Here is a 25,765-nt window from a genome sequence, read left to right as displayed (position 1 = left end):
ACAGGCAGAGTGGACAGTGAGAGAGAGAGACAGAGAGAAAGGTCTTCCTTTGCCGTTGGTTCACCCTCCAATGGCTGGCGCGCTGTGGCCAGCACACCACATTGATCCGAAGCCAGGAGCCAGGTGCTTCTCCTGGTCTCCCATGGGGTGCAGGGCCTAAGCACTTGGGCCATCCTCCACTGCACTCCCTGGCCACAGCAGAGAGCTGGCCTGGAAGAGGGGCAACTGGGACAGAATCCGGCGCCCTGACCGGGACTAGAACCCGGTGTGCCGGCACCGCTAGGTGGAGGATTAGCCTAGTGAGCCGCGGCGCCGGCCTGAACCCTTTACTTAGTGTAGGGTTAATATTATTATTATAAAGTAAACTGAAAGTAGATCATTGTAAAAATTAAGAGAGGAAGGAAGAAGGGTATGTGGGTGTAAGGAAGGGAGTGTGGGAAGTATCACTATGTTCCTAAATGTGTATATATGAAATACATGAAATTTATATACCTTAAGTAAATAAAAAGAAAAAATACTACTTAGTTAAAAATGTTATTTCAAAAACTAAAAAAGGGGACCAGCACTGTGGCATAGCAGCTAAAGTAACTGCCTGCAGTGCCTGCATCCCATATGGGCACCAGTTCGAGTCCCACCTACTCCACTTCCGATCCAGCTCTCTGCTATGGTCTGGGAAAGCAGAAGAAGATGGCCCAAGTCCTTGGGTCCCTGCACCTACGTGGGAGACCTGGAAGAAGCTTCTGGCTCCCAGCTTTAGATCGGTGCAGCTCTGACCATTGCAGCCATTTGGGGGGTGAACCAGCAGATGGAAGACCTCTTTTTTTTTCTCTCTCTCTCTTTGCCTATTCCTATCTGTAATTCTGCCTTTTAATTAAATAAGTAAATCTTTAAAAGAAAAAAAAAAAGTAAAAAAGGGAGGGGAAGGAATATCATTATATTTTACAATTCTGTTATTATATTCTTAAACTTGTATATATAAATTATATTGAATCTGTTCTCTTTGTAATATTACATTAACATGAAAAAAATAAAGCATCAGGTGATTAAAAACTTCTAATTAGAGAGAGGGTGTATAGCCTAGTGACTAAGATACCTGTGTCCCACTCTGGAATACCTAGGTTTGATTCTGGGCTTTAGCTTATTTTCTTTAAGATTTATTTTACTTATTTGATAGAGTGACAGAGAGAGAGGGACAGACAGAAAGATCTTTCATTTGCTGTTTCAGTCCTTAAGTGGCTGCAATGGCTGATGCTGGGCCAGACTAAACAGGAGCCTGGAACTCTATCTGGGTCTCCAGTGAGAGTGGCGAGGAACCATCTTCCATGGCTTTCCCAGGTACATTAGCAGGGAGTGTGATCAACAGAGCAGTGAAGACTTGAACTGGCACTCTGATATGGGAAGTTAGCATTGCGGGCAGGAGCTTACCCTGATGTACCACAATGCCAGCCTGCTTGGCTCCAGCTTCTTCCAGCTACTGCAGACTTTGGGATGTAGCAGTGATCATTCATGCAATTGGGTTTAGAACTCTTTCTCTCTCTGCCTCTTAAATAGATTTCTTAATAAAAATCGTTCAGATCTTTTAGTTTTACAGTTTATTGTTTCCTATAAAATTTTTTAAAGATTTATTTATTTATTTGAAAGGCAGAATTAGAGAGGAGAGACACATCTTCTGTCTGCTGGTTCACACTTCTAATGGCAGCAACAGCCAGAGCTAGACCCATCAGGCAGGAGCCAAGAGCTTCTTTCTGGTCTCCCACATGTATGCAGGGTGCAAGTACACGGGCCATCTTCTGCTGCTTTCCCAGGCTCTTTAGTAGGGAAGCTGGTTGGGAAGTGGAGCAGCCAGGACTCGCACCAGCACTCATGGGATGCTGGCATTGTAGGTGGTGGCTTTACCCACTATACCACAGCTCCAACCCTTTATTTCTTTGTGTATTAAATCTACATAAATGTATTACATTTCCATCTAATAAGTGCAGAGTCTGAAGTCTGCAAATGTGTTTCTGATGTGATTGTTATAACTCGGTTTTGCTCACATATTTGTGTTTTTGTGTGTGGCAAGTTTTCTTTGATTTCTAATGGTCATTACCCTGAAAATAATTTGTTTCAGGATGTCCTGATACCTTGTATGAAAATGCTTGCCTTCAAGGTAGATTTTTTTTTACTAATGCCAGTTCACTTTGGGTTCCAGACTTGAGGGATTTTGGCTGCTACGGCTGTGTTCCCAGCTACAAATATTTGGGATGTCCAGGATCTTGCCACAAGTTCATAAGATTATTTTGCCAACTCAAACTTCTCAGCACTTACCTGGGATGGAAAATAGATGGGTTGAGTTCTTGTATACTAGGAGAGTTTAGTCCTTTGGGGTCCCAGAAGAATGTGGCTTGAAAATTCTCAAAGAATCCCCACGTTGAGTACATACTAAATCTTTTTTTTTTTTTTTTTGACAGGTAGAGTTAGACAGTGAGAGAAAGAGACAGAGAGAAAGGTCTTCCTTCTGTTGATTCACTCCCCAAATGGTTGCTACAGCCGGCTCACTGCGCCGATCTGAAGCCAGGAGCCAGGTGCTTCCTTCTGGTCTCCCATGCAAATGCAGGGCCCAAGCACTTGGGCCATCCTCCACTGCCTTCCCAGGCTACAGCAGAGAGCTGGACTGGAAGAGGAGCAGCTGGGACAGAATCCAGGTCCCCAACCGGGACTAGAACCTGGGATGCCAGTGCCGCAGGCAGAGGATTAGCCAAGTGAGCTGTGGCACTGGCCACATACTGAATTTTAATTTCTGTCATCCTCACCCCATGTATTATCTGAATTTATGTCCAAGTTTGTGTTGATAAAGTTTCAAAACAAAAAATAAGCTCTAAAAATTTTTTTTTTAGTTTTGCATTTGTCTCCTTTTCATTATTTTAGCTAAAATACTCAACAGGAGTTTCTTGGGAAAGAGAAGATTTATTTCAACTTACAGTTTGGTGGTTATAGTTCAATAAAAGGCAGCCCCTTACTCTTATGTCTGGTGGAAGCTCATCATGGTGGTTGTGGAGGAGTGATCACATGGTGAGCCAGGAAGCAGAGACAGCAGAACTTAATAACCCTCTTGAGAGGCCAACACTCTGAGGGCATGTCATGCCTCCAGTCACCCCAAGAGCTCCCACAAGCCCTACCTCTTAGTCACCACAATTATATCAAGTCTCCCCTTAATCTATCAACCATTGACATTAAGACATCAGAGTTTAAACATCTGCATAACTTTTGGGAAGATAGATCATACTCATCTGTAACAAGTCTGTAACTTTATTAAGGAATTTCAAGAGAAAAACAAACATCAAAGATAAATGATTAATATGTTGGAACAAATATTAATTGAATGAGCAAGGTATTGTGTAATTTGAGTGCATAACCATGGTAAAATCTACAGTGGTCTTCAAAGAGTTTATTCCATTGTAACCTAGAAGCCATTTTGTTAGTTGCTGGGACTGTATGAGGGGACTTAAAATAAAAAGTTCACTGAAAATGGGATTAAAAGATAAGTTTGTGGGACAGTTGTTATGGTGCAGTAGGTTAAGCTACCGCTTCTGACACAATATTGAAGCAGCTGTTTGAGTCCCAGTTGCCATGCTTCCTATCCATCTCCCTGCTAATGTGCCTGGGAGGGCAGCGGAGGATGGCCCTAGTACTTGGATCCCTGCCATTCTCCAGGGAGATTCAGATGGAGTTCCAGGCTCGAGGCTTCAGCCTGACCCAGTCTTGGCTATTGCAACCATTTGGGGAGTGATTCAGAGGATGGAAGATCTCTTTTTCTGTCTTTCCTTCCATCTCTGTCACTCTGCCTATCAAATAAATAAATAAGTAAATATATTAAAAAGATAAATTTATTTTGGTGCAAAAACTTGAAATCCATGCATAGTTTTTATATCATTTGCATTTTTCATGACATTTTTAAAGATTCTATAAAGAGAATTACTCAGCTTCAGATATATGTTGAAAGTATTTTGGGACAGGATAAAATAAATCACATGAAAACAATAATAGACATATAAACAATATAAAAACAGAAGGTTTTTTGAAGTAGCATTTTCCTTATTAGGTATCCTGTAATTCCACAGCAGTGATTCTTCTCTGTGACAGTACAGGGAGTTTGCAGGAAAGGGACTTTTATGGTGTGACGTCAAGAAAAGTAACCAAGGACTTGTGTGCTAGGCAGTTTTGCTAATTTGCTTTCTTCATGATCAGGTTTTCAACTTAGTGCTTTTTACCTATTTTTCTACTTATACAATAGCAAATGACTTTTTTTTCACTTTATTTTTTGAGTAAAGCTTTTCTTAAAAACTTCTAAGAGCCACAGAAATGGTTTCCCTCTCCTAATCTTGCCGGTCTCTGTATTGGCATCTTTCTCTTTGTCTCTCATTGTTATTATAAATGCAAGCATTTCTTACTTACATATCTTACAAGCTTCTACTTTGTATGATGTTTTCATTTTTACTTAAATTGCATATTTTTCCTTTTATGCTTCTAATGGGATGACAGAACTCATTGAAGTATAAGAGGTCAGTGTTAATACTTTGAATGAAGCAGGTACTTTTCATTTTTTAAAAACTTATTTGAACAATCTGCATTTGTGTTTGAATTTTCATGAAGTCTTAGAGTATGTGCCCTAGTGCATGCCCCTTTTTAAAAGATTAAAAAGGAAAACTATGCATGCTGAAAAGAATTCCTAGTTTGAAAGGAAGCTGTGAGATTCCTTATAAATGTTCATTCTTTTCAAATTGAAGGACATTTTGAAGCATTTATTTTCTTTGGTTTTTCAGGTTGACCGCAATATAGATGTCAACACTGAAGAAGATGATGATGGTGAATTAGCTCTCTGGTCTCCTGAAGTCAAGATTGTGGAGCTATTAAAAGATCATAAAGGTTTGGGATTCAGCATTTTGGATTACCAGGTATAAAAACTCACATAGAAGCAGTTGTGTTTTGTTTTGTTTTTTCAATGATTGGTTTATATTAAGGTTATGTGAATTATTGACTAAAGTACTCATTGACTTAAGTAAAGTTGAATCCCGATGTTGGGATGTTATACTCTGAATTATTCCTTTAAGAGTAGTAGCTCCCTAGCCGGCGCCGCGGCTCACTAGGCTAATCCTCCGCCTAGCGGCGCCGGCACACCGGGTTCTAGTCCCGGTCGGGGCGCCGGATTCTGTCCCGGTTGCCCCTCTTCCAGGCCAGCCCTCTGCTGTGGCCAGGGAGTGCAGTGGAGGATGGCCCAGGTGCTTGGGCCCTGCACCCCATGGGAGACCAGGAAAAGCACCTGGCTCCTGGCTCCTGCCATCGGATCAGCGCGGTGCGCCGGCCGCAGCACGCCAGCCGCGGCGGCCATTGGAGGGTGAACCAACGGCAAAGGAAGACCTTTCTCTCTGTCTCTCTCTCTCACTGTCCACTCTGCCTGTCAAAAAAAAAAAAAAAAAAAAAAAAAAAAGAGTAGTAGCTCCCTTAGTGAATAAAATTGTGCATGATATAATAACTGAACAGTAAACAATAGTTTTATATCCTTGGATGCTTTTAGATACTAGAACTTGATGAACTTTTTCATATGGAGGACTTTTCCCTCTGCTTTATTGGTGTATATCACATATCATAAAATTCACCCATTTAAAGCATATAGTTCAATTATTTTTCGTATATTCTTGGAGTAGTATGATCATTTCCACACTCTTAATTTTAGAACATATTCAACACCCCCAGAGAAACCCTGTTTACACGTTAGCAATCATTCCCTAGTGTCTCCCTTCATATAAAGGTTTTTATAGTTTGCTTGCCTCCAAATTTCAATGAGCTTAAATAAATAGAAAATTTTCAATGAAATTATACATATATTATTTATGTATTTACATGTACTCCAATTATTATTAGGGTAAAGTTCCTAATACATTTGGTGGGCATGTGAAAGATCACACAATCCAATTACTGTCATGTTTTTAGACCTTTGGTCATTTGGGAGAATCACAATTGTTGGCAAGTAATCTCTTCACTTTTAAGATGCATATTTTTAATACTTTAGTCTGCCTAAACACATTGTAGTTTAATAAAACAAAAATGTACTCTTATCAAAGCACATAAAATCCATTTTTTTAATGTAATAAAGCAGTTGGGAACAGATTAAAAGGAAAATACTTTGAACATTATGTTAAGAACATTAAATTCTATATTTTGGCAGTGTGATTTAAGATTACTGAAATAGATTGTATCTATTTCATTTTTGCTGGCATATTTCTATGCCAGATAGCTTTCTCTGTTATTAGAACTTCTGTTTAGAATATTATTGAATTGAGTTGTTGATTCCAAATGAATATTTTGGGAAATATTTTTATCAATAAATGTCAATACTGTAAGATTCTGGAAATCTTTATATTGGTTGGTGTTAGGGTATATAAAACAAATGACAGGAACTCTTTTTATTCCTCTGCATTGAACCCTATTACCTAGCACACAGGAGATAGTTATTAAGAACTTGCAGAATGATTTAATAAAGTTTAGGTTAGCTAAAGTTAACTGGAATCTAATGAACAAATTCAGTTGGAGTTTGTTAACTATTTTGGTAATTGGGTTTAAATTTAGAGAACACTTTTCAGATGTGCTGTTAGGTACTTGGCTACATTTCCATTATTATAGGAATTTATAAATATTTGTATTCTTATATATTTGTATCATAGTGGTTGTTCTTACCCTTAGATGACATTATCTGTAAGTTTTAGTATTTTGATTATTGTACATATTAAAACAGCAAAGTGTTTTAGGACTTCAAAATTTCAGTAAAGATTGGAAAGAAAAACCTGATTGTCCTTATTAATTCATTTCCTAGTTAACAAGAAAAATCCCCTTATGAGTTCTAAGATTTACAGTTTTAAAAATATTTCTAATCATGGCATTTTTTTCTTCACTGCATTCCTATAGATTTACATTGTAACATTTTTTGCTTCCTGGAATTTATTTTTACTAATAAAATTCTAGGGTTTTCTTTTTCTTATTTTCCTCATAATCATCACATATACTGATATCCATTTCTATACAATTATCTAATTTCTATACAAAAAAGTGTTAGAAATCCTTTTTGCCTTTGTGTTTCTCAGAAAATTAATAGAACATGTTTAATTTTCTAAATATTTAATTCAAATGAAAGGGCTTTGCTTATTTACTTCTGTAGCTAAACCTTTGGAAAAAAAATTCAATATTAAATTGGATTTTTTCATAAGACAATCTTAAGTCCACTTACAGTTGTGTACAGCACAATTTTTCCATTTGTCAGTGTTATGTAAAACTGTCATATACTATGACATTTAGAAGACAGGTAAACAATTTAAAATTTGGCTTGGGGCAAGTTCATTAATTGACTATACCATCCCTTATTGTAATTAGGTAATAAATTCTACAGTTGAAAAATATTTTTTGCAAGGCCAGGCAAAGGTTTAGCAAAAGCCAAGCAAGGCCACATTCTTGCTATTATTATATTTAATGTGTACTGTATGAATTTATTAAGTAGCTGAGTGGGGCCAAGACAGAGTCCTGCCCTGCAAGGCTTAATATATTTGGAATAAGAAACACTGTAGAAACCTTTTAGTTGTAGGCAGAAAGTATTTACAGTAGAGTGGGAGAACTTGCAGATTAAAAAGGTCCTGTATTAGCAGTATTGAAGAGTTTGAAGATTTATTTTATTTATTTGAAAAGCAGAGTTACAGGGAGAGACAAAGAGAAAGACTTCCATCTGGTGGTTCATTCCCCAAATGGTACTCCATCTGAGTCTCCCACATGGGTGGTAAGGGCCCAAGTACTTGAGCCATTTCCACCTGCTTTCCCAGGCACATCAGCAGGGAGCTGGATAGGAAGCAGAGCAGCCATGACTTGAACCAGCGCTCATATGGGATGCTGGCATTGCAGGTGGCAGCTTAACCCACTAAGCCATAGCTTAGTCTGGAAGATTTACCTTTCAGTATTAATTTCATCTAACCACTTTCTGTACTTTAAGGAGTTTTGTCTGTAATAATATGAACTTCTTGAGGAGCCTGACAAAATCATAAATATCGATTTCATTGGTGCTCATGTAACATCTGCATCTGTAAAATGGGAATGAAATGTCTAGGTCAAAGAGCTATGTAGATTAAGTGAATTCATATGTGAGAGGAAATAGGGTATGTTATGTTATTATGGAAATGCATTGCTTTAATTAAATTAATTCGTTAGTTAATGAATTGATTCAATTTGTAAAATAAGCACAAAATTTTTTGATACTGTCCTCAAAGATGACCATTTACTACAATATAATTGTAGTCTGTCCACTTTAAACTATCTAGTTAGATTAGGAAAATTAAGAACTAGATGCCTTTAGTGGAGTTTAAATGCAATTGTAAAATTGCATCTTAAAATGTACCCAACTTTTGATGAGCCATATGTGAATTGCCCAACGATAGATATTGGCCAGAAGTTTGTTTTTTGCATAAATTGAACTGAACTTTAAGAAAAGATGAGTGTGGCCAGCGCCGCGGCTCACTAGGCTAATCCTCTGCCTTGCGGCGCCGGCACACCGGATTCTAGTCCCAGTCAGGGCGCCGCATTCTGTCCCGGTTGCCCCTCTTCCAGGCCAGCTCTCTGCTGTGGCCAGGGAGTGCAGTGGAGGATGGCCCAAGTGCTTGGGCCCTGCACCCCATGGGAGACCAGGAGGAAGCACCTGGCTCCTGGCTTCGGATCAGCGCGGTGCACCGCCTGCAGCGCGCTGGCCGCGGCGGCCATTGGAGGGTGAACCAATGGCAAAGGAAGACCTTTCTCTCTATCTCTGTCTCTCACTGTCCACTCTGCCTGTCAAAAAGAAAGAAAGAAAGAAAGAAAGAAAGAGAGAGAGAGAGAGAGAGGGAGGGAGGGAGGGAGGGAGGGAGGGAGAGAGAGAGAGAGAGAGAGAGAGAGAGAGAGAAAGAGAAAGAAAGAAAGAAAGAAAGAAAGAAAGAAAGAAAGAAAGAAAGAAAGAAAGAAAGAAAGAAAGAAAGAAAGAAAGAAAGAAAGAAAGAAAGAAGAAAAGAAAAGATGAGTGGACAGATAAAGGATCTTGAAGGAGTGCTTGGAATGATGAGGTGGTTGTTTGGACAAGTTAGAGATTCTTATATTGTTGTAAGTTGTGTTGCTGAGTAGAGCAAAGAAGTATGCCTTTATGTCTATAATTAAGGAGCTGAGTTTGATATCAAATTCTGTAATTCAGTCATATGGCCACGGAGCAACGTGTGGAAATTTCTTCTCAAGAAAGGCATTCACAATTCAGTCAAAGAGAAAGCAGAGAACAACAGGGAAGACAGTAAACGTAGTTCAGGTTGTAAGTCTCTTCCTTAGATTTTCGGGTAAAACTATAATGACTTTATTGGCTATGACTTGAACAGAGGTAGGATGTTTGTTGATCCCAAATATGCCTGGGTGTTACCCACTCAGAATTGTGTGCCTGTTTCCTGGTGAGTTCTGAGACATATACCAGAAGGAGAAATTTATTTGCAGCAAATAAGGAGACCATGGAGAATAATTTCCAAAGCTATGCCTCCTTGAGCTGGGGAAAATGGCTATCTTTTATTATTAGGGGGAAATAAATATTTAGAAAGAGACTCTTCCATCCACCTGTTCACTCCCCAAATAGCCGCAACGGCTGGAGCTGGGCCAATCTGAATTTAGGAGCCACAAGCTTCATCCAGGACTCTCATGTGGGTGCAGCAGCCCCAGCACTTGTGCCATCATCTGCTGCTTTCCCAGGTGTATGTACAAGGAGCTGGATCTGAAGTGGAGCAGCCGGGACTCTAACTGGCTTAATTCACTACACCACAGTGCCAGCCCTGAGATCTTAGTCTTAAGATGAAGCAAAGGGTGACATTTGAATACTTGTTGATCCATCTGCACAGGCAGGCATTGCTTTTGGGGTAGGGTCTAGACCAGTCCAGGGTGACTGGTGATTGTATTTCTTCCTGAAATGTGACTGAAAAGCTGAAAGACAACTTTGAAGAACCTCGGGTGCTCTCGGGTCTTGAAATAGCAGTGAATCACAAGAAAAACTTTTGAGATAGTCCAGGCAGTAACCATAGAGAAAAACGTTACTCCATATAGTGGTTTCTTAAAATCCTGGCTTGTGTGTGCACCACATTAGAAGATTCATTGGTGTATGTATAACATCCTGCCTTACAGCTTGTGTCGTGGGAAATGATGATGTATATCATTTGTCAAGAATGTTGTGGCTTTTAAGTTTTATGGTGTAATTTCTCACCAGTTTCGAGGTGAGACTACCAGATTGTACCTTAGTTATCTTTGTCTCACTTTCCTAGTATGTAAATATATTTTTGCTCAGAATATATCTCTGTGGATTATTACCAATAGTCATACTGATACATACACAATAATGGGTAATGTTTACTGAGAATTTACTATGGTATAGGCATTTTCTAATTGCTTTAATCCTACTAGCTTATGTTTTCTTCACAAGAACCATATAAAATAAGTATGACTATTGTCTTCATTTTAGAAGTGATAAACTGAGGCACTGAAAAGTTAAATAACTAGGTCAAGTTCATGCACTACTTTGTGGTAGAACAAAAATTTTAACTGAAGCTTCCAGGCCCCAGGTCTTAGGCTTTAGCCATCATACATATTATATTGCTCCCTTCTTTGTGACTGGTATTTCCATATGCATTTTATTACAGATCATCCCTATAGTAAATTTATTACAGCAGATATTCTGTTTTTCCAGCTTGCAAAAAGCTTCATAACTTAAAGACTAAGCTGCTAGATAGTATTCTCATTTTTAATGGTTATATGCAAGTTTAGTAAGTATTAAAAATTAATTAGTATAGTGTGCTCATATGTGTTGTGTAAGAACTAGTGTTTATTGCTTGAGAAGAAAATAATTGCAAGCTTAAGAATTTTAAGCCAGTACAAGTAATTTGTTATGTGTAAATGTTCAATAATGAATCAATTACTAAATAGTCTGAGAGTCTGTAATTTTTAATTTCTATAAAAAAAAAGCTTGAAAAAATTTTAAATTGTATGGGTTTTACCTTCAGTTGACCTTATAAATTAAACATGGCAAGTGGATATTTTCTGGTGTTTTGATTTATGGTGAACTTTGAATAACCCCTCATGATTATAATTCACTGGAAATGTTTGACATTAGCCAATTTTTGAACATTAGCCATGATATTGCCATCCTTGGTACTTTTAAATTTCAGTGATTTAGAAGGAAAATTTATTATCCAATAATTCTCCTCCTTCCCACATCCTATTCCTCATTTCTCTCCCCTCCTGACTGGCTCAGTTTTTGCCAAAGCAGATATTTCTGAAAGACTTTGAGTTTGTCTCACACACTGAGAGAGATAAAAATAGAAAGCTTCATAGCACAGCCTTTGAGAGGTGATTCATATGTAAACATTGTGAGTAATACTTCAGAAATTTGTTTGAAAGACCAAAGGCATATGATGACTCATTAAAAACAGTAGAGAAAATATTCTTCCCCATAAAAATGGACAGTTATTAATTTTCTTAACGAGAAAATGGGTTATAAAACCAAAATAGTATGAATATAAAATATTGTAGTATTGCTGAGTCTTGAATATGATATGCTGAAGTATTTGTGAGAAAAGCTTTAAGTGTGCAGTTTTGGCAGACTATTAACAAATTTTAAAACGTTTTTAAAGTTATAGGAAGGTACTATGTAAATTTTTAGTGTCTTAAAGTTGGAATTTTTCTTATGTGAGACAAATGAATTTCTGAGCATGTTGCTGATAAATATGGCATAAAATTCAAAGATAGATTAAAAAATACCTTATGACAAGAAGATCTACCCCTCACTTTTCCTCCAGGCAAAAGATACAGTTTTTCTTGTTTGTTCTCTCAGAAGTATTTTATCCATACACAGTTATATAAGTAATAGTTTTTGTTGTTTAATGTTTATGTTTTGACACATAAATGGGATGTATCATACACATTTTAAGCACTTTGTCTTTCCCCCCTGATTGTATGTTCTTTCATTTTGGTATTTGTAGAGCTACCTAATTCTTTTTAATGACTGCATAATATTTTTTTGTGGATATACAATAATTTATCTAACCAGCCCTCTGTTCCCAACTGGTAGGCACTTTAAGTAAGACTTTAGTGGGTACCTTTGAAATATTCTTTTATAAAAAAGTGGGAAAAAATCTTGTGATAAATTTCTGGAAATGGAATTGCTTATAAAATGAGCATGTATCTTTTAAATTTTGGTAGATTTTGGTTAAATGTAACCATTTAAAATTGATGCATTAAGTAGACTCATTTCTATATTCAAATAATTCTCCTGGAAAATAGTGTAAACAGGTACATAATTCATGAATTTGCTAATGGTTTTCAAGATATGGACAGACTAAGTGATAGCAATATATAACTATCAATTTTGTTTCAACTTCATAGGTGGCAGTAATTAATTTATTGGCCTTTGTAGCTAAGAGAGCATACAATATTTATATTTAGACGAAGGTATTGGTACCCAAAAGTCTATTCTTGTTATCCCCATCAATTTCAATCTTGTATAAAAGAAAATTGAGCTTTAAAATGGTATGGGAGCATTTGGACTTTAATTTTTCCAAGAAATTTGAAATTTTGAGTACATTTTGCTATCAGTACAAAATGTTCTGTTGTCTGTGGAAGCCCAATGTCTTTATGTTCATCTTAACTGACTAGCTTACAGAATGTAGGATATAATACCTGTTTTATAGAATTTTAATATATACTAGTATATACAGTAGTAACATTAAAAACTAGGGTATAAAACTGTACTATTTCCTGAATCTAAAATACATGGAGGATAGTAATATGTATTCTTCAAGTTATTTTACAGTTTTACTTTAATGCTCAAGGAATGTCAGCATGGCCACTGGTAAATTTGTTTTTCCTTGTTTTTTGTTTGAGCTCTTTGGGTCTAGTTCACCCGTGTAAGGTACTGGCATTAAGCAAAATGCAGGCAGTCTGCTACTAATGGCAGTATCCATATCCCTGCAATTACGTCAGGTAGCTCACTGTTGAACAAGCCTCACAGCTGCATTTAAAGGTTATTTTTTGCTTAACAGAACTCAGGGGAACTTACCAAGGCTACTTTTTGCCCATCACTGATTCCTATCCACGTTTATTTTTATTAACATCAAAGTACTGTAAGCTGTGGTGCCGACTGGGCTGAAGATTTCTTTTCACAGAGGATTTGCTGGCTTTCCCTCTATGGGAAAGTTCTGTACCCTTCAAATCATTTTAAGCTGCTTCATTTGAAAAATAATTCTTAGTTGTGTGTTCATGGAGTGGCTTGATTGTGGCTACTGGGGAAATTCTCTCATGGCTTAAATATTGCTTTTCAAGCCTGCGAAGTGGGTGAATGAAGGGAGCCCACTCCTGGTGTGTGGAGTTCGTGGTGTGCTCAGGATGACGACTGACTTCCAAAAACCTCAGTGCAGCAAGACTAAAGGCATCAGGAGACCAGAAGCCACTTAATAAGAGATCAAAGAGGCTGTGTGTATATCAGCTTGAAATCCAGATAGTACAGATCAAAAGCTTGCCTGACTGAGGCAGCTGCAGGGGGAAGAAGTTAGCAGGAGGCCTCAAAGATCTTAAGTCAGGCCTGATGTTGAACTTTGCGGGAATTTCATGGCTCTGGAATACGAATTTGGCAAAAAATCCCATTGTGTCTAATGGGGGCAAAAGAGAATAGCAAGCGAGCCGCAAATGCTTGTCGGCTGGATGGTGCTTTCTCATAGGGTAGCTTTCCTTTTAGCAAACATTCTTCCGTGACTAGGCCTGCTTCCTACAAGAAGGCATTGCTGAGGAGGAGAGGGCCCTGAAAGTGATCTCTCTCTTGTGTTGCTTCTAATGAATATTTCAGAAATGACAAGCTGTAAATATTAGCGTCTATCACATGACCACTGAGAGCTAAAAAAGGGTAGGGGAGAGGGCATAAAATGCTCAAGTTACTGCAATACCTGGCAAATACATCTTTCCTAGGAAGTTCTCAGGTATTCTAGGAGATTAATGGATATCATTCTGTTTATGTACCTGTGTCTCCCTTGTAATTAAAAATGGAACAACCACCCAAATACAGGTGTTGATCTAAAGAAGAAACTTGGTATCCAGAGGTGTTTCATCACCAGTCTTCATCTGCTTCCAGGTATGGGTGTGTTGTGGGAGTTCCCACTTGATCCTGATGTCAGTGTTGAGCACCATGGTTGTCAATGAAAGTCATAGCCTTTCCTGAAGTGTGTGGCAGAATGATTGGATCAAATCAACAAACAGGTTCTGGGAATGTTTTTCTGAGCCCTGTGATTTGCACTACTCTGCACTGTTGGCTCTGTCATTTGGAATTTGGAGCTCAGCCTCCTGAGGGTCAGGAAGTGGTGCTGCCTCCTAATTGGTTACTGATATGAGAAAGGGGGTGGGATTCAAGTTCCTCTTTCAGCCCTTCTGTCTTTATTTTATTTTAATCACATGTTACATTTCCCAGTGTACCACTGTGACCAATAATTGTGGAGCCAGAAAGCACCCAAGAACCTGGATTTGGCTTCTGATATGACATTCTGCTAGGACTTTGGACAAGCTTGTTAGTCTTTCTTGATCTCACTGTACTAAAATAATTTCTAAAACAAATAATACTGGCTTTATAAAGTTAGAAGAGCTACATAAATAAATGCATGTAAATGCCTACATGTTTCTTTGAACTTACTGAAAAATGATAGAATCTGAACACAGATATGCTATCTCTGTTAATCATTCTAACCCTATTGTTCATTTAATATGAGCTGGTATATAAGGTACAAAAATGAAAAGCATTGCTCCCTTTGAAGATCTTATGTGTACTGTTTCTTGAACACCTTGCTGTGCCAGGTATTGTTCTAGGTACTGAGGCTCTAGCAGTTAACATAGATTCCCCTTCTCTGGGAATTCAAATTCAATTTGTTGTAGGTGGGGGACAAATAAGCATGTGTTAGAATCAAGGAAACAGCCCAGGGAACAAGTCTGCACGATGGCTTTCAGCAAAGGTGGAGGAATGATGAGGTTAGGACCCAGAGAGGCCTGCCATGTGCATAGGTAGGGGCTGGGTGTTCCAGGCTCGGTGATTAAGAGTTGATAAATTAGTCCTGATTTTTTCCAGTGACTATGAACTGTTTATTATCTTTCTATACTTTCAGATTTTATTCCTTTTAGTGAAAAATCATTTTATGAAGCTTTGTATTCAATTTTTTGCCTTTGGAAAACATGAGCACAGGGTAAAAATAGCTAACTATGTTCTGCTTATTCTGTGGCATGTGTTGTTCCCAGCACTTGATATATGTTAACTGGTTTAATCTTATCTGCAACCCCAGGAGGCAAGTCCTGTAATCATCTTCATTTTATGGATGAGGAAGCTGATGCTTTAGAGGTTAAGAAATTTGATCCTGACCACCCAATTAGTAGTCAGTGGAGCTGAGGTCCTGAGCCTGTGGTTTAGTTGGTGGAAAGTGCAGCCTTCAAACCAGAAACACCACTTGTTCTTCCTAATTATGGCTCAACTGAAAAATGATGGAAATTTCTAATTATTTCGTATTTCTTGAGTGACATTTTTTATGATTCTAAAAGCTTTGCTTCAAATTGTTTCTGAAGCCTTAAGATCCCCCAGCACTGTGGCACACTGGGTTAAGCCACTGCCTGTGTCACTGGCATCCTCTATCTGACTGCCAATTCAAGTCTCAACTGCTCTGCTTCCATCCAGCTCCCTGCTAATGAGCTTGAGAAAGCAGTGGAAGATGACCTTGAGTACTTGGGCCCCTGCCACCCATGGGGGAGACCCAGATGGAGTTTTAGGCTCCTAGCTTTGGCCTGACCAGCCCTGGCCATTGCAGATCTCTTTTTCTCTTCTTCTATCTCTGTTTCTCTGCCTTTCAAAAAAATAAATCTTTTTTTTAAAAAAAGTTTCAGATTGAGCTGGTATTTGTGCTTAAATTGAGAGTGATTTGTTTGGAAAGTTAAATCCCTAAATTACTATTAGAAAAGCTTTTACAAGTTTTACTTCTATACTTTCCCTGCATTGTAATACCTTTCAAGTAATGTAATTTTCCCCAGTAGATATAGGGGAATTTTTAAATTTCATTTTCTACATTTTAAAAAATTGTGGCAAAGTACACATAACATAAAATTTGCCATTCTGCTTTGAGAAGTACAATTTGGAGGGCCAGCATTGTGGCATAGAAGGATAAATCAAGGCCTGCACAGCCAGTGTCCCATATGGGTGCTGGTTCGAGTCCCGGTTGTTCCACTTCCAATATCCAGCTCCCTGCTAATATGCCTAGGAAAGCAGCAGAGGATGTCCCAAGTGCTTTGGCTTGGCCCAACTCTGGCCTTTGTGGCTATTTGGGGAGTGAACCAGCAGATGGAAGAGATCTTTCCCTCCCTCCCTCCCTCCTCTCCTCCCCCCCCCAACTCTGCCTTTCAAATAAATAAATAAATCTTTTTTTTTAAATATAATTTAGAAGTGTTAGATATATTCACGCTTAAACTAATGTAATTTTAATCTTTCTTGAGTATTACTGCCTGCTAGTAGAAGGCATTTCAACCAGATGAAAGGACTTTTAGATCGAGGACAGTTGTATGGTTTGGTTTGTTTTCCTTATAACCAGCAAAAGTCCTGGCCCAGGAATGGCTAGTAAATATGTAAGCAATTCCAACATAACATAAAAATTTAAGAGTTGAAACATCCATGGAAAATATCCAGTAGCAGACTGGAAAGCGATAAGATTCTGCAGTTGATCTTCCATAAGATGATTACCATGGTATTTGTGCTGTGGAACTACTTTAATTATTATGTTACTTAAAATAGATTTTATGAGCTATACTGAATAAAATTTTGTGTACACTTAGGATTTTTTATTTTCATTTGAGATATGTTTTGATCTTTTAGGAAGTTTCTCTGCCCACTTCTCTTCCATTGCATTTTCAATTGCCTGATGTGCTGTGCTTACTATGCTCTTCAGCGACTGTTTAGTTCAATGTAAGCTACATGGAAAAATCTATTCTTATGCCAATAGTGTGTAGGAAGTAATAAGACACAAGGATCCAGGAGCCATATCAGTTTAATCTATCTTGAGTGGACTTGATGTGTTGGGGTAATTGGTATGATTAATGTAATACTTTGCTGTATTATGAAATAGGTAAAAAAAAAATGGGGTTATATTCTAGATAACTTGCTCAATATTCGTTAGAATCATCTGGTTGTTGCATTCATTGTGATTACCTTTATTTTTCATTCCTAAAAGTAAATGCTTAGCTTATTGGTCAAATCAGAAGAAGCTCTTTTGAAATAATGCATTACATTCCACTGTCTTAAACTATAACTCTCTTAGTAGTTGTAGTCCAACTAATGGTCTCTGCTGTGTCTTTTGTTGCTATCTTAAAGTGACAATGGCAAAGTGAAAACAAAAGAAAAAAGTGTTTTAAGAGTCATCTTATACAAATGGGCACTTGTTGTCATACATGCTGTCCTACACATTTTGTTGTTTGCTTTTGTTTTGGTGGCAGAATACCCAGGAAATTAGCCTTTTGTAGTCAGTGGCGTTTTTATGAGTACTTAAAATGTATCACTTACTAAAATTGTATTCTATTTCTGACCAATAGTATGTATCTTTTTCATTGCTAATGCAATTTTTTGAGTTAACTTCCATCCTTCCCGAGTTTTTCTAATGGCTTTGTGAATGATTTGATATAAGTTAAAGACAAAATTGGCTCCAGGTACTCTGTGAAATTTAGTCATAGGATTTTAGAATTGAGGAAGGGCATTGTAGCTCATGTGTTCAACTTTCTTATTTTGCAGTTGAGGAAACTGACTCAGATGAAGACACTTGTATAGCTGTACCCAATCAGGCAGGGACCAACTGGGGGCTTACAACTTGTCTTTTAATTTCTAATCCACACTCATCTTACCACTAGTAGGTTGAGTGTCTGCCTTCCTTGGCTCTCATATGTACCTTTTCCCCTTTTAAAATTCTTCGAATCCCTGTCTTCCAACTGACATTGTTTACATGGGAAATTTTAATTCACCCTGGCTGCACAACACAGTGTCTGAAGATTGCTGTTTTTTTTTTCTTTAAGATGTAAACATGAGTATATGTCAGTTTTTCTTTGCTTCTCTTTGCAACTAATTCCTTATTTTTAAAATTTTTTTTTCATTTAATTCAAAAGACAGACACAGATCTTCCTTATGCTGGTTCATTCCCTAAATGCTATAAACAGCCAGAGCTGCGTCAAGGTGAAGCCAGGATCATAAGACTTGATTCAGATCTCCCACATTGGTGTCAGTGACTCAAGTACTTGAGTTATCACCTGCTGTCTTTAGGGAGTGCATTAACAGGAAGCAAGAATCAGAAGTGGAGCCAAGACTTGAACCAAGGCACTCTGATATGAGATGCTTGCATTTTAAGTGATATCTTAACTGCTGTGTCAAACTCTTGTACCACCCAGTTCCTTTTGTCCACCCACCTCCAGAATGAATTAGTTTTCTGTCTCCCTTTTATTTTTGTAACAAGATCTATTTACTAGGCCGGCGCCGCGGCTCACTAGGCTAATCCTCCACCTTGCGGCGCCGGCACACCGGGTTCTAGTCCCGGTCGGGGCGCCGGATTCTGTCCCGGTTGCTCCTCTTCCAGGCCAGCTCTCTGTTGTGGCCAGGGAGTGCAGTGGAGGATGGCCCAAGTGCTTGGGCCCTGCACCCCATGGGAGACCAGGATAAGTACCTGGCTCCTGCCATCGGATCAGCGCGGTGCGCCGGCCGCAGCAGCCATTGGAGGTTGAACCGATGGCAAAGGAAGACCTTTCTCTCTGTCTCTCTCTCTCACTGTCCACTCTGCCTGTCAAAAAAAAAAAAAAAATCTATTTACTTATTTGAACGGCAGAATTAGAGGAGAGGGGGAGATTTTTCATCCACTGGTTCACTCCCCAAATGGCCACAATGGCTTGGGCTGGGCCAGGCTGAAGCCAATAGTCAGGAGCTCCGTCCTGGTTTCCATGTAGGTACAGGGGTCCAAGCCCTCAGGCCACCATCTGCTACTTTACCAGGCACATTAGCAGGGAGCAGGATCAAAAGTGAAGCAGTAAGACTTGAACCATTACTCATATAGGATGCTAGCATTGCAGGCATTGCTTCCCACCCTTTTAAGATTTATTTATTTGAGAGGCAGAGACAGAAGGAGCAAGCGAGCGAGCAAGCTTCCATCTCCAAATAGCTGCAACAACCAGGGCTAGGCCAGGCTAAAGCCCGCACCCAGGAGCTTCCTCCAGGTCTACCACGTGGGTGAAGGGGCCCAAGCACTGGTCCATTCTCCACTGCTTTCCCAGACACAATAGCAGGAAGTTGGATCAGAAGTGGAACAGCTAGGACTCAAACCAGTACCCACATAGGATACCATCATTGCAGGTGGAGGCTTAATTCACTACACCACAACGCTGCCCTGCAGGCAGTGTTGTAGTGCCCACTACACCCCAACACTGGCCCCTGTCTCCCTTTTAAATCGAATGGTTTCTTTTATAGTCTCCATTGTAGCAACTTTCTTTAAATGTTATTTTTGGAAGTTTTTTAGTGATTAGTTTATTGATTTGAGTATAAATAATAGCCACATTTAAAAGTATACTTTATACCTTTGTCAAACCAGTGGTTAAGAATGTTATACTCCTGTAGTTTTAATGATCTGTGATTACTTTAAAATTTACCCAAAAAAGCTTTGCTGTTTTCATTGAGTTGACTATTACTTAATTGGGATACTCTTATCAGATATTACATAGCTAGCTGTTCTTGTATCCCAGATATTAGTGTATGTATGTCCTTTAAAATTATCTTTGAAACATACTTCCTCACACTTAAGTAAATAAACACTTGTAGAAGGAAGTTTAAAGCCTGATTCAGTACCAATGTATACGACAGCATTGGGTTATGGGCTGGTACACTGCTGCTTCTCATTGGCAGAGCACTTTCTGTTTCAGAGTTGTTTGAAGTTGTTTTGCTGTCCTTCCTTGGGGTTTTCCAGCCTGGGTGAAGAGTTTCCATAGTGTACCTGGAGAGCAGGAAGTTGGTGCAGTGAGCTCTACAACAGCACAGAACTCTTATGACATACCACTAAAACTACATGAGTTTGCCTTATTTCCTCTCATGCGTTTAGTAGACCAACCTTATATTTGGTATATTTACTTGACAATAAAATGTGAAAATTATCACAGGTGAAGGAATTTGAAGAGAAATTTTTACCTGAAATAAACCACAGTTCATTTCTTTGCCATTCCTCTAGGTAGTCTCTGCATTCCTTGAGATTTTTTAATGTTCAGATGTAAGTTAGAGTAGATGTCTTTTAAAAAAAATCTGAAAGTCATTCTTCATTTTGACTGTAGTTAAGTCATCGTTACACCTTGATTTTTGCTTTTCTTCATCAGACATATAGATGCCAAATGTCAGAACACTCCTTGGTGTGTAGCTCATGTTCCTCCTCTTTTAAAAAATATCTCTTACAATGCTGATTCACTTGCTAACTTATTAAGTGTGGCAGCCACTTATTAATTCCTCCTGCCTCTTCTCTGTGTTGCATTCTGCACTTCCTGCTTTTCCACCATAGTTTGCCATAGTTTGTGTGTGTGTGTGTGTGTGTGTGTGTGTTTATAGTCTAGGGTTTGGAGCAATTTCATGACTATAGCTCACCACATCTTCTGGTTGATGTCTCCATCCCTGACAGAGCCCACAGTTCCACAGAATCAGCTCTCCACCCCAGGTGGCACCCCTGCACTCTGCTTTAGCTTATGTGAAATCTGGTCTCTTTGATCCATAGGAATGTACACAAGTATTCATATAATGTTTTTATAGATACTTCAGAAACTTTGAATCCCATCCATTTGGGCATAATGACTGTCACATGTTTGCATCCATTCATGTGAAGGTGTTCTGCTCGCCAAGTCAGTTCATGAGAAAGCAAATGCAAATTAAACGTTGCTGGTGTATGTTTTACCTTTACATGCTGGTTTGATGCACGTTCTGCACTCTCACTTTTCATCTGTTAGGAACTGAAATACAAACCTCTTGTGGCCAAGTGTGATATTGAAAGGACTCAGTTTTACGCACTTTGGGAATGTGACAGATTTGTCTTCCAGCCTGTTTGTCATCTTTGAATATTCATTCCGTTAGCAGGTACTTAACCTTAAGGTAGAGGAACAGCATTGCTTAGTGGTTAAAAGGATAAACTCTGGAATTTAACCAGTTGGTTCAAATTTGTACCTCTGCCATTTACCAACTATGTGCTTTGTTTAAGTTACATAATTTTTTTTTCCATAACAGGTAATAATGAGACCTGCTTTATGGTCATGTGAAGATTAAATGACTTCAAATAAGTAAGAGAACAGTACATAGAATAGTACTGATAGGGCAAGAGCTCAGTATGTGTCAACAGCTGTTTGTGTGTGATGGGATGTGGCCTTTACTTTTGGTGTGCTCTTCATTATGAGTGTAGTTAAGTCATGGTGAGCAAAAAGAAACTAAATAGATTATCATTCAATGCCTGTTCAGTACCTTCTGTCTGGCAAGCATCATGGTAGGCCCTGGGAGTAAAGTAGCGATAATCAAGCATATTCCTGCTGTCAGGAAGCTTAGTTTTAGTAGGGAGACAGTTAAAATAGAAAATACCATGATGTGAATAACTAATTTCAATTAACTCTGGAAGGGCAGGGATAATAAGGACAATATGTAATGACAAATGCTGTAATGGATATCACAGAGGAGAGGGTGAGAGTCATGGAAGGCTTCTCATTGGAGGAAACCTTGAGCTGAACTGGTGTCAAATGTGGAGGAAGTGACAGTGGCCAGGGAAGGGAGAGTATTCCTGGGAGAGGGGTCCTTAGCACATCATTGAGCAAGCCACAGCTTTTCACAGTACCTGTGTCAGTAACTCTGTGTTATTGGGGGCACAGTTCGGTGCACATGGGAACAGGCATGGTGCATGTAGGGAGCATGAAAGAAAATGGGACAGAGCTGCAGATCTGAATGAATTTCTCTCCATGAAGGATAAAGCAGTTTGGAATCTCTCCTGAAGGCAGTGGGTGTCCCTGAAGTATTTTAAGTAGAGGAGAAATTAATGATCTTATTTTTAAAGAATGATTCTGTTATCTCTAGAAAATGGACTGATAGGAGCGAGATTGGAGACAGGTAGAGCTATCAGCAAACTGTAGCCATTGCCCAGGTGAGAAATAACGGGAAGCTGAACCAAAGTGGTTGCAGGAGAAATGGAGAAGAAGATAGAAGAGCTAGAGGGTCACGTGGATGCTGTGGTGAGCAACTCAGTGGAGTGGTCCGGGGTCACTGGGCACCCCTGAGGGATTATAGTGGGGAGAAGGCTGCTTGTCAGCTCAGATTTCCCCTAGTGCTAAAGCTCCTTGTGTTAGTAATAAATTATCAAACATGAGCATTACACGAGAGATCTCAAAGCTACTTATCCACCTTCCTACAGACAGGAAAAACAATTTTATTTATGTGTGAGACAGATGAGTTAGGTGGCTCCCCAGGATTTCCTAGCTAAGCATTGAGGTGTAAAGAATTCAGGGCTTCTCTCTGCTCCTGCCTCCTGGGGTAGTATTGTGATGAAAGTTTGCGTTCATAGTAATCATAAGAGTTTGATAATATGTTTAAGACTGCTAAGGAGCAAATTTCATAAACAATTGAATTGAAGCAGGCATGGAACATTGTTAAAGCATGTATTATATAACATGAAGCTGGGATGAGCATTCGGCTCAAGCCTTAGATTCCTGCTTCGGAACACCAACATCCCAACATCCCGTGTATCACATCCTTGGGTTCAAGTCCTGGCTCTGTTTCTTATCCAGCGTTGTGCTAATACACATCCTGGGAAACAGCAGATGATGGCTTAAGTATTTGGGCCCCTGCCACCCACATGGAAGACCTGGATGGAGTTCTGGACTCCTGGGTTCAGCTGACCCAGCGCTGGCAGTTTTAAGTATTTGGAGAGTAAACCAGAAAATGAAATATCTCTTTCTCTTTCCAAATCAAATGAAAATAAAATTTTAAAATTGGAATGCTTGTAAAAAAGAAAAAATACAGTTTTTTAAAAGAGGCTGCCTCTGTGGTCTAGAGGGTAAAGCCACCACTTGTAGTGACAGCATCTCATGTGCTACACTTCCTGGCTGCTTCTCTCCCGATCTGGCTCTCTGCTGTGGCCTGGGAAAGCCGTAGAAGATGGCCCAAGTCCTTGGGCCCCTGCACCCACGTGGGAGACCCGAAAGATCATCCCAGCTCTGGCTGTTGCAACCATCTAGGGGGTGAACCAGCAGATGGAAGACTTTTCTTTTTGTCTCTGCCTCTGCCTCTCTGTAACTCTGCTTTTCAAATAAAAATAAATAAAATATATAAAAAAAAGTTTTTTAGTAAAGAGGAAAAAAATCATTTGGAAGAGAATAGCATGGGGAGATGGTTCTTGTGTCCTATGATTGGTCTTTAGTGCCCTCTATTGGTGATTTTGTCTAAAGCAACATCTTGTTTCTTGAATACAATGTTCCTTGCAGTGTTATTTACCAAAAGAAGAAAAATTAAAGATTTAAAAATTATGATAAAAGATGATAAAAGCCAACATGATCTTTCAAAATATGATTGGCAGACTTAAGGGTTGGATAGGATCTTGAGAAATACCTTTAAAACATTTTGTTTGATATGCATATGATATTGTGGACTGTATTTTCAGAAAATGAACTTCTCTGGTGAGAAGCAGCCTGAGTCGGTTTGGTGTTTGAGCATTTTTTATGTAGCAAAGCCTGAAGAATAGTGGCCACCCCAATAGGCAGTAGCAGCTGTTATTTTTCCATGGTGTGGCTGCTACATATGATGGCCATGAAAGGAAATGGCTGTTACTCATTACAGCTACTTCATTCAGCTTTGTGGGAAATCACACAGTCAGGAAAGTCATCATGGAAAATGAAGTAATGATTATAGATAATGGGGCATCTGCAGAGGTGGCTGGGTTGTCTCTCCCACCCCCGCTTCTCCAAATGATAAAGAAGTTGCCTTTAGTTTCTCTCCTCCAGGAAAAGGGGGGGGAGGGTAGATTAGATTTAGTGTTGAAAATAACTGGAAGTCTAAATCAGAATAAATTTTAGCAAGCAAGCACACCTGGCACTGGTTTGAGGTTTTAAAGCCTGCGCTTTGCGTAAATAAGTGCTCACTGTGACTTTTCTACAATAAAGGAGATCTATTAATCTTTCAAGAGTAAAATTGTATTTTCATTATTTCTTGGTGACTCTTCCTTTGAAATTTTTCCAATTACCATTTCAACTGGTTGCGTTTTGAAAATCTATTCACCTATTTGAGTTAAAAATAGTACTTTTTGATTAGGTGTTATATGAAACTGAATTTATTGCTCCCAACCCACTGAGTGAAATCATTTATTTTCCTTTGGTGTATTTTACTGTTTCAGTTTTCTCTAAGAAAGATAACTCATTATTAATATGAAGTAATGCCAGCTGCTTTCTCTGTTTCATGAGAGGAATATGCTATTACGGAGTTCCCCTTCCTCCCTGATAAAAAAGCCTTTCATCAAAAACTGACATCCGAAATGAAGGACATGATTGTCCAACTTATTTATTAGTATGTCAAACTTAAAATGTAAAGGTTTCATATTTCAGAATGAAAAGTGTGTTGTGATTCATGGTTGCTGGTGACAAAGTAGACAGCTCTTTTATATCACCGACCGATGGCCTGCTGCCACTCCACTGCACTCTCGCATTCTCTGCAGCTCTCTTCCTATACAATAGCTCCCTCTACTTGAAAATACTGGCGTAATTAGAGCATATCGCTGTGTACTTTATTAGTGAGTTCCCGTGACTGTTTTTTACTTTTAATCCTCTTCATAACTATGCGGAGTTTTATACATGAGAGCATTAAGAAAATTACTGTGATTCTCTTAACTTGGGGGTAGAAAGGCAATGTTAGTTAAGGAAAGTAAGGTAAATTTAAAAGGCATTATTCAAGGAATTAACTGTGCAGCCTTTGCTGGTTCTTTTTTTTTTTTTTTTTAATTTTTGACAGGCAGAGTGGACAGTGAGAGAGAGAGACAGAGAGAGAAAGGTCTTCCTTTGCCGTTGGTTCACCCTCCAATGGCCGCCGCTGCAGCCAGCGCACCGCGCTGATCCGATGGCAGGAGCCAGGATCCAGGTGCTTTTCCTGGTCTCCCATGGGGTGCAGGGCCCAAGCACCTGGGCCATCCTCCACTGCACTCCCTGGCCATAGCAGAGAGCTGGCCTGGAAGAGGGGCAACCGGGACAGAATTGGCGCCCCAACCGGGACTAGAACCCGGTGTGCCGGCGCCGCAAGGTGGAGGATTAGCCTATTGAGCCATGGCGCCGGCTCTTTGCTGGTTCTAATAGTGTATATTTGAGTTAATTCAAAATTTGATGCAGTATCTTTTTTTTTTTTTTTTAAGATTTATTTATTTACTTGAAAGAGCTACACAGAGAGAAAAAGAGGCAGAGAGAGAGAGAGGTCTTCCATCCACTGATTCATTCCCCAATTGGCTGCATTGGCTGGAACTGCACTGATCCCAAGCCAGGAGCCAGGAGCTTCTTCTGGGTCTTCCACGCTGGTGCAGGGGCCCAAGGACTTGAACCATCTTCTGCTTTCCTAGGCCATAGCAGAGAGCTGGATCAGAAGTGGAGCAGCCAGGTCTCAAACCGGTGCCTGTATGGGATG

General features: G+C 39.2%; 1 protein-coding gene across 25 annotated transcripts in view; it reads left to right on the top strand.

Moving 5' to 3' along the window:
• PATJ (PATJ crumbs cell polarity complex component) overlaps positions 1-25,765 on the top strand; it is a 452,303-nt gene that overhangs the window by 104,286 nt on the left and 322,252 nt on the right. For all 25 annotated transcript variants that reach the window (XR_016237308.1, XM_089337289.1, XM_070078398.2 and 22 more), the window contains exon 17: positions 4,803-4,934. Coding sequence is in view for 24 of the 25 variants with exons in the window: in XM_089337289.1 (XP_089193415.1) it covers positions 4,803-4,934 (132 nt within the window). In the remaining variant the exon portion in view is untranslated. The remainder of the gene's footprint in view (positions 1-4,802; positions 4,935-25,765) is intronic.

Source organism: Oryctolagus cuniculus, chromosome 7 (genome assembly GCF_051225735.1).
Source record: "Oryctolagus cuniculus isolate XC-2025 breed Fujian yellow rabbit chromosome 7, ASM5122573v1, whole genome shotgun sequence".
NCBI classification, from domain to species: domain Eukaryota; kingdom Metazoa; phylum Chordata; class Mammalia; order Lagomorpha; family Leporidae; genus Oryctolagus; species Oryctolagus cuniculus.
This window is presented reverse-complemented; position numbering and strand designations above follow the sequence as displayed.